The 9158-nt window shown below is 57.6% G+C and overlaps 2 protein-coding genes across 2 annotated transcripts in view; both read left to right on the top strand.

The window, feature by feature from the left end:
* LOC102386397 overlaps positions 1–5447 on the top strand; it is a 10687-nt gene extending 5240 nt beyond the window's left edge. Inside the window, exons 5-9 of the mRNA XM_014526979.2 lie at positions 2974–3081; positions 3252–3626; positions 3850–4161; positions 4308–4638; positions 4949–5447. Of these exons, the coding sequence (XP_014382465.1) occupies positions 2974–3081; positions 3252–3626; positions 3850–4161; positions 4308–4638; positions 4949–4955 (1133 nt within the window). The 3' untranslated portion in view covers positions 4956–5447. The remainder of the gene's footprint in view (positions 1–2973; positions 3082–3251; positions 3627–3849; positions 4162–4307; positions 4639–4948) is intronic.
* A 2440-nt stretch (positions 5448–7887) lies between these two features.
* Positions 7888–9158, top strand: part of LOC112548516 — a 5962-nt gene continuing 4691 nt past the window's right edge. Inside the window, exons 1-2 of the mRNA XM_025194522.1 lie at positions 7888–8700; positions 8926–9155. Of these exons, the coding sequence (XP_025050307.1) occupies positions 8391–8700; positions 8926–9155 (540 nt within the window). The 5' untranslated portion in view covers positions 7888–8390. The remainder of the gene's footprint in view (positions 8701–8925; positions 9156–9158) is intronic.

The following is a 9158-nucleotide window of genomic DNA, read 5'->3' on the forward strand; positions in this document are numbered from 1 at the left end:
AAAAGAGGTGGCGGGGAGCCTGGGACATCAGCAAGGATTCTTGGTGGCGCGGTGTGGGGAGCCCCAGACTGGGATCAGAGGGGGCTGCAGAGCAGGAGTGAGGGGCACTGGCAGCGCTGTGTGGGGAGCCCAGGGCTGGGCTGGGATAAGAGCGGATGCTGCAGTTAAGCTACTGGAGATGGAAAGGAGGAGTGTGCGCTGGCCTGCAACACGTGCCTAGATCCAGGAGCAGGGCAGTGACTGCAGCCCACCCCACACTCCTGCTGGTGCCCCAGTGCTGCGGGCAGTCAGGCAGTGCACAGCAGGTTGCAGGAGCCGTGGTGCCAGGGACCGGCCATTCATTCCCCTTCTCTCTCATACGGTGCGAAGCAGCGCTGCCAGGATCTGTTATTTTGCCTCCTGTCTTCACTCCACAATGAAGCGTGAGCTCTAGCTCCTTGCTTTCCATGCAGAGATGATAGCTTTTAAGGCCATCACCACATGGGGTACTTGGGAGATTCAAGGATCCTGGTTTGGTCTGATAAAAAAAATTGCAAATTCTCTGACTAAACCCCCATAATTCATGAGTAAAATGAAAGCCAGCTCCCCCAACTGTGCTCACTCCTAGGGCGAGGGGGGACCCATGCCCCTAAGATCTGTGCGTGGGGTGGGGCTGAGCACTGCCCACTTCAGGGTTGGGCTCCTGCCCTGCTGCCCTCCCTGCAGGCCCCTGCATCCTGGCTGGTGCGACCCGGAGCTGCAGGGCTCAGCACAGCTGCGCAGGAGGCTGCCTGCCACTGTGAGCTCCGCGCTGCCCTGGAGATGCATCCCCTGCCTGTGCGGCTGCAGCAGGAGCAGCAGTGCAAGGTTGTGTGCAACAGGGTGTGAGCGCGAGCCTGCGGCTGGCAGCGCAGAGCCCCTGCCCCACGCATAGGTCTGGGGGCAGGGCAGTCCTTGGGGGAAGGCAAATCGGGGCATCCAGCCACTCGCTAACCACCCCCCTCCCACGGCTGACACCACCAATGGCAGCAGCAGCAGCAGCGTGTCTGGATCGAGGGCCCATGGGATCAGAGTAGAGGTGGTGTCCCGTGTGGGCCAATTTGCCCTGGGCCCCACACCCTGCTCAGGTCAGCTCTGTCTGGGGGACACGGGTCTGCCCCACCTCCCAGGAGTGCATGCCATGGGGGGAATCAGCCAACCCTCTGAATGACCCACCCGTGGTCCTATCCCACTCTCTGCTCGGGCCCCGCAGTGGCCGCTCCTTGCAGCCTCGGGCCCCGAACCCCAAGCCCTCGGGCTGCCTGGCTGGGCAGCCGCCCCAGCCCTGCCCAGCTCTGTCCCTCCCTATGGGGGCCCCGATCCTGCCCCCACCACCCTGCGGGAGCTGCTCTCCAGGCTGCCTGGGGGCCATGTGCATGTACAAGTTATAATGTGCCATAAATCCAATCCTCAAAGGCAATTTAAAAGGCACCTTTTGCAGAAAAGCCTACTGCATTCAAAAAATAGGCAGTGGGACTGAAAAAGATTAAAACATTTAAGTATGGATATGCAAAAGAAGCCCTATTCAATATGGATTTGGATTCAGCCCAGATCAGGGACAGTGATTAGATTTGTCGATTCAGATCACCATCTCTGATTTGATTCGGCCAAATCTGAATCCAAAGATTCGATGCTGATTCGGAGAATCAGCGACTCAGGCATAGACACAGCTTTAAATGTTTTTTCTACATATCTTGAGGTAGCAGGGGCTCGTGATCGCTGTGATGCTGGGGTGGATGCAGTGTCCCACTGGAGTGCAGCATCCCTGTGCTCAGTGACAAGCCCAGAAGTGGATGGGAAGTACTTCCAGTCCTCTGCCAGGTTGGCTGGGGAGCGCACTGGGGATTCCCCCCCACCCTTGGCTCAGCGACCGGGCACAGTAAGTCTCTGTGTGCCCCCCTAGACCCAGGAGACACCAGTTGCTGAGCCAGGTGGGTGCAGGGCCCCAGCACACTCCCCAGCAGACCCAGAAGAGGACCAGAAGTGCTTCTGGTCCACTTCTGAATCTGCTGCCGAGAGCGCTGGGGAGCCCCCCGCGCTTCTGTGGGACACTCCATGCGCCCCAGCATCACAGCAATCATGAGCCCCGGCTACTTAGCGGTATATAAAAAAACATTTAAAGCTGGGTCTATGTCCAAATTGCCAAATCTTTCCAAATCCCTGTGAGTTGATTCCGATTTGATTCGGAGAGATTAGAGGGCCCTCTGATTCGATTCAGACTCAGAGATTCAGCCACCGAATCGGGCCGAATCTCTGCTAACTTGAATCAGGAACCGAAGCGTCACACAGGCCTATTAAGTAGTCTGTCTACTTCACCAATTGGCAGACAACTGATGTTCTCAGTATGTTCAAAGCAAACAGGAAATTCCCAGCGATGACAGTGAAGTGGTTTCAGACAATATCACCCAACATTTGTTGCCTTTTTTCCCAAGGTGCCTAAAACACTGCAGCCGTATAGTCATTAACAGGCCCTGCCCTGGGCAGAGGGAGGAGAGCGGGAAGCCTGGCCCGGAGACCACCCTGCCCTGGGCAGCCAGGAAGGCTCCCACCTTTCACCTCGGTCTCAGCCCTGCTGGGCAGGCTCCGGCAGCCGCCCCTTGGCACTTTTACATGTGCTCCAGGGGGGGGGGGTGACGCGGGGGTGTCAGCATCCCCGTGCATAAAAATGGTAGTGGCAACACTTGAACTAAAGTTCATTCAACAAACTTTAGTTCAAGCACCCCCACCGCCACTTTGAAGCACCGGAACACTGATTCATGGCAAAACTGAGTAGTTAATTTTGACATTGCATGTTGGGCTTTATGAATACACCATGTAAACATGTAACGTGTCTTTTTATTAATGCTTTTGGATACAGTCATGTTTATAATCATTAATGGGGGGGGGCTCTAAATGTATGCTTGTCCAGGGCCCCGATAAATCTTAATCCAGATCTGCCTTATTTTCTCTTCCCAGTTTTGAGTGCAGAAAATAAAGGGTTCCTGGCTGCCATGATCGCACTGGCAGTGGTATCGGTAGTTTTCGCCGCAATAATCGTTTACCTCTGTGTGAAGAGGAGGAAAGGTAAAGTGGGGAGATGCCGTTGGGCTTCAGGGTCACAAAGCGGGGTGATGGGTCAGAGAGGGTGGAGCGCAGTACACACTCCTGGGGGTGGAGAGGCTTGAGCTCATATTGGACGTATCTCCCACGCCATCCCAGACTGATCCCTGTCCTGTGTGTTGCTCTGACCCTAGGTTGGACGGTCCCCTACTCTGTATCTGAGCTGCAGGTGCCAGAAAAGTGCCTTCTGGGTGAAGAGGTGACCCTGCGCTGCTCCATGGAGGGGACATTCCCTGAACATATCAATGCAACATGGGAAAGGATCCGCAGCAAGTACAGGACGGTGTCTAAGAGCGCTGCGGACCAAGAAAGCTCCGAGCTCCAACCAATATTACCTGCCCTCCCCATGGGCTGGAGAGTGACAGAGGAGAGAACTAGGACCCACCTCACGTCCTCCCTGACCTTCACCCCCACACTGCAGGATGACGGGGCGCGGGTCCGGTGCGTCTTCCTCCACGAGGCCAAACGGATTCGAGAGGAGCGAGTGTCCCCGGAGATCCGGGTTTGGGGTGAGTGCCAGAGCCCCTGTCACCATCTCCAGGTGTGGTCAGTCTGCTGCTCTCCTGGAGGGATGGAGCTGGGCATGGATCAGCTTTTGGCATGAGCAGGACTCACCCAACCCTCACTGCACTGTCCCTGCCCCACCCAGCTCTGTGGGCGGCCCAACTATCCATCATCCCCAGGCAAAATCCCAGCTGTCCCTTGTACTAACATCCCACACTGTCTCCCCAGCCCGGCCGCAGGTGTCTGAGATCCAGGTGTTGCCAGAGTGGGACCCCCGCGACAAGGTGCCGTTTGCTGTCCAGCTCCACAACTTCTACCCCAGGGAGGTGCCCCTGATCCAGTGGGGCTGGGACGGGGCTGAGAATGGGGGGGAAGACCCCGCGCAGATAGACAAGACAGCGGACGGCACGTTCACCGCAATGAGCATCTGGAGAGTGCCCACCTGGTGCCTGACCCGGCCGGAGCTGCGAGTGCGAGTGTGCGTCCAGCAAGGCCCCGGAGAGCCCCCGAGCGAGAGAGAGCTCAGCCTGAGGGCCGCGGGTGAGGAGGGGCCGTGTCCTGGGGTCCCAGACCCGCTGCAGGGGAGGGGGGTCTGTGTGGTGTGTGAGGGGCCGGGGAGCAGCCCCTGCCAGGCCGCGGCTCCCCTGACGGGGCCTGTCCCTGCCTCTGCCTCTTCCCTTCCCCAGGTCTCCTGCGGCCCCCGGACGTGTCTGAAATCTCCCAGACTGAGTCCGTGGCCACGGGGAAGGGAGTCACCCTGAGCTGCCGCATCGCGGGGCATTTCCCGGGGGAGCTGAGCGTGACCTGGCTGCGGAGGAACAAGGGGAAGGCCTCTACTGTGATCCTGCGGGACTCGGCTGAGTGCAGGGTGGAGCCCGGCACGGCCGTCCTGGCACGGGACGGGAAGAGCTTCCAGCAGGAGACCAGACTCATCCTGTGGACGTCCAGGGACAAGGGGGCAGAGTACACCTGTCGCGTGGACCATCTCACCCTGCAGACCTGCATCGAGAAGAGCTGGTAAGTGGTGGGGGACAGGACAAGCCCAATGGCTGTTCTGGGATAAGGGGCCTGGTTACAAGTAGCAATGTGTCAGGGGACGATCCTGACCCCAGACCAGCCCCCGCAGCTCTGATCTCATCTCACAGCTGGAGCCCCCACATCCTGAGAAGCAGGCTACAGCCCTGCGCCTGCACGCCCCCATGTCCCAGCAGTTGTGTGCTGCCTGCAGCCCTACCCAGCTCATGGGGAATCCCAGAGGCTCTGGGTCTACCAGGGGAATGGACACAAGGTCCCAGACGGCACTGTAAGGCTTGTTCTTGTTTTCTAGGCCATGATGAGTCTGCCAGAGCCTGAAGGAGGTGGGGAGGTGGCTGAGGACAGAGGCAGCATTGTCAGTGTGAAGAAATTCTTCTCCTTCTCTGTTCCTGGGTCTGAGATCTCCCATCCTCCGTATTGTTTCCCACCAGGGAACCTGGGGAACCAGTTTGGTGATGCTGGTCACTCCACCAGGGTGATGACCACTTTTAAAATGGTTGGTTGCCATCAGCAGGGTTCAAATAATACCTTTTTCTGGGTGGAACCAGGTGTTGAGACAAAAACGTTATTTAACTCAGGCTGCTGTCTGCATGTATGAGTCAGTATGCTTGAAGATTAGCTATAAAGGTAGATCTAAGTACATCAGATGCATATCAAAAGGGCCACTGAACTCTATATTTAGTAGAAGATTCAAAATATCCCGTATTGCTCAAGGTGTTATCTCTGGAATCCCTTTGCTTTCCTCTTCCCCCATTCTCCCTTTTCTCTCCAATAAAAAGTTATTTCTTGCAGCATGCCTGGCTGTGAATCAATAAAATCGAGGTGCGGGGGACAAGCCTTTTCAGCTCTCTTTTCTTGGCAAACTAAGGTGGGTGTGACTTTTTGCTTTCCTCCAGAACAGGAGGCTACTTTTGAATGCTTCAGGCTAAAAGAAGCACCTCAAAGTACCACAGTGGGCTAAGTACCCCACTGCACACCCCCAGGCTGTGACCCGCCTGCCTCCACTGGGCTCCAAGCTGGTGGGAACCCAGCCCTGTCCAGGCAAGCTTCAAGCTGCTGGGAGCCCAGCCCAGGGGAGGCAGGGGCTGCGTTGTGCCTACCTCCACCGGGCTGGGTTACCCGCAGCTTGAAGCCTGGTGGAAGCAGGCAGGTTACAGCCCAAGAGTTCCCCCCAGAAGGAGCCGCAAGGTGCCTTGAGGAACTGGAACTGCTTAAGAAGCAGAAACACCTCCAGGTCCTGGAACTAGAAGCCCAGACGGTGCTGCGCAAGCTGGAGGCTGAGCTATGCCAGCGTAAGTGGGAGGATTAAAAGGCACAGCGCAAGCATGAAGCTGAACAGTGTAAGTATGAGGCTCAACAGTGTAAACACAAGATTGAGCGGCTCCAGTTACAGTGAGATTTAGGAGGCCAGGAGGCACAGTGCTAGCATGAGGTTCAACAGTACTGAACGGGGCAAGCTGCACCCCTGCAGGGTGACCCCCCCCCCACCCCACAAGGACTGCATCCCATACAAAGACACAGAGGACCCAGAGGTGTTTCTGAGTAACTTCAAAAACCAATCACGCTGATGGAAGTTGGAAAAAGGAGTTCAAGGGATCTGTTGCTGGGCTGGTAATGGGCAACATGCCTGTGATCCTGAACAACCTGCCCTCTAGGTCGGTGAATGACCGTGATGCTTTAAAGTCATTCATTGTGCACAGGAGGTATAGGCTGGGTCCAGATCATTTCAGGAAGAAGTTCCCCACAGCTGCCCCACAGCAGGGAAAGTCTATGGCTGAGTTCGTGCCCAGTTGAAGGAGTCATTCCTTTAATGGGTGGAGGGAGCCAAAGCTGACACCAGACATAAAGTGCTGGACCTTACGGTGCTAGATCAATTCTAGTTCAGGTGCCCTCGGGAGATTAAACACCTAGTCACAGACGAGGAGCCCATATCAGGCAGTGAAGCTGCTGACTTTGCTGATCAGATGTTGCTAGATCAGGAGGGGCGGGACAGAAGGCCTCCCCACTTTGGGAAGGACTGGAGAGGTTCCAAAAAGAGGGGAAGGGAGAACCAGGCCAGAAACAGGAGTTACGGGTCCCCTCTGCGGAGCACAGGGTGGCCCCGGATACCGTCATCCCACCCTGGTCGGAAAGCAAGGGTTGGTTTAACTGTGGGGAGTCTGGTCCCTTCAGGGCCAACTGCCCAAACCTGAGCAACCCCAGTTAGTCCATCAACTGAGCAACAGCTCTGCCAAAGAGGAGGGAACCCCAGGCCACTCTGAGGGCCATACCTGTATCTTCAGGACTATGAACCCAGACAAGAATGGCGCAGGCCACCAGCAGCTGGCGGAGCACAGCTGCATTGGCAGGAGTGTGGTGGTGGTAATAAGGGGAGCTCCCCCAGATGTGGATGGCACTGTCAGCTGCAGTGGGGAGGGGTGGCAAGTGCTGGCCAGGGGTCAGCAGTGTCCAGGGCAATCTGGGACCACCCGCAGACACCGCCAGCACTGTAGCCAGTGGAGTGGCGAGCACCGATGATCAGTGGCACCTTTTTGCAATGAGAGCACCACCTTGTGCAGAGGGTGCACTTGCACCCACATGCAGACCCTACACATTTCCCCTGAATCCAGAGGAGGTGATGGCCTCCCACAGGGTGGAGGTAAAAGTACATGGGAGAACTATTTAAACTTGCATTTCTTTGGAACAGTGTTCTGTTTCGAGCTTATTGTCATTTTCAAAGCACTCTTCCATTACACGGTGTCAGAAAAGTTTCAGAGTTTCAACGCTTTTTTGACATTTCACCCAGGCTGTAATACAGAAGTATGAAACTGGAGGAGGAGCAGCCTCCCACACATCACAGGCAGATCGGGGCCGGCACCCCGGGGAGGAGTCCAGCAGACCCCCACAGCCCGCCTGGGGGTGAGAACAGGAAGCTGCCGCTGCCATCTCCCTGGGAGTGGAGCAGGTGGAGAGAGAAAGAGCACAGCCCCAGCGCTGCGCACCGCTACCCCCACCGGGCTTAGTTCCTCGGGGCACAAGTGGCTGGGAACTGAGCCCGGTGCAGGTGGAGCGCAGCAGTCTGGTAGAGGTGGGTGGGGTGTAGCCCAGGGGCTGCACTACGCCTGCCTCCACCGAACTGGGTTCCCACTGGCTTGCAGCCTGGTCTAGGGCGAAGGGCACAGCCCTGCGACACTCAGCCCAGTGGCAGGAGGTGGAGTGAGCCTCACCTCTGCCTGCCTCCCACCACCAGGCTCAGCTCCAAGGGGCTGGTGGAGCCAGTTGAAGTGCAGCCCAGTGTCAGGAGGCAGGCAGGGCCAGCACACCACTCCAGTCTGCTCCACCAGCCCCGGGGGGGGGGGGGGGGCAGTTGCAGCCAGAGCTGTGCTCCCTGCCAGGCTGAGTGACATGGGGCTGGTCATTTCTACTTCTGGGTGCAGAAATTGAAATCATCCTGGGAATCGTGATCTTAGTGGGAATCCCAGCCACTGCAATAATCATTTACTGCCGTATGAGGAGGAGGATAAGTAGAGTGGGTAGATGTTGTTGGGCTTCAGGGTCTCAAAGGGCGGTGATGGGTCAGAGAGGTTGGAGGGCAGTAGAGATGCCTGTGGGTGGAGAGGCTTCTCAGACTGGACGTATCTCCCATGCCATCCCAGGCTGACCCCTGTCCTGTCTGTAGTTCGGACCTAGGTTGGGCAGTCTCCTACCCTGTCTCTCAGTTGCAGGTGCCAGAATAGTGTCTTCTGGGCCAGGACATGACCCTGTGCTACTCCATGGAGGGGACACTGCCCGAACATGTGGCTGTGACATGGGAAAGGATCCGCAGCAAGGACAGGATGGTGCCTAAGAGCGCTGGGGACCAAGAGATCCCTAAGCACCAACCGATATTACCCACCCTCCCCCGGAGCTGGAGAGCGACAGAGAAAAGAACTAGGCCCTGCCTCCCGTCCTCCCTGACCTTCACCCCTGCGGTGCAAGATGATGGAGCACGGATCTGGTGCATCTTCCTCCATGGGGTCGAACAGATCAGAGAGGAGCAAGTGTCCCCGGAGATCTGGGTGTGGGGTGAGTGCCAAGAGACCCTGCTGCCACCTCCAGGTGTGGTCAGAGCCTGCTGCTGTCGGGGGGGGTGGAGCTGGGGATGGACCAGCTTTTGGGGTGAGCAGGCCTCACCCAGTCCTCACTGCACCACCCCAGCCCCACCCAGCTCCCTGGCTGACCCAACTATCTATCGCCTCAAAGCAGAATCCCAGCTGTCCCTCGTACTAGCACCCCACACTGTCTCCCCAGCCCGGCCGCAGGTGTCTGAGATCCAGGTGTTGCCGGAGTGGGACCCCCGCGACAAGGTGCCGTTTGCTGTCCAGCTCCACAACTTCTACCCCAGGGAGGTGCCCCTGATCCAGTGGGGCTGGGACGGGGCCGGGAGCTGGAGGGAAGATCCCGCGCAGATAGACAGGAACGCGGACGGCACGTTCACCGCGACGAGCATCTGGCGAGTGCCCAGCCGGAGCCTCGCCCGGGCG

Source organism: Alligator sinensis, unplaced genomic scaffold (genome assembly GCF_000455745.1).
Source record: "Alligator sinensis unplaced genomic scaffold, ASM45574v1 scaffold1186_1, whole genome shotgun sequence".
Classification (NCBI taxonomy): domain Eukaryota; kingdom Metazoa; phylum Chordata; order Crocodylia; family Alligatoridae; genus Alligator; species Alligator sinensis.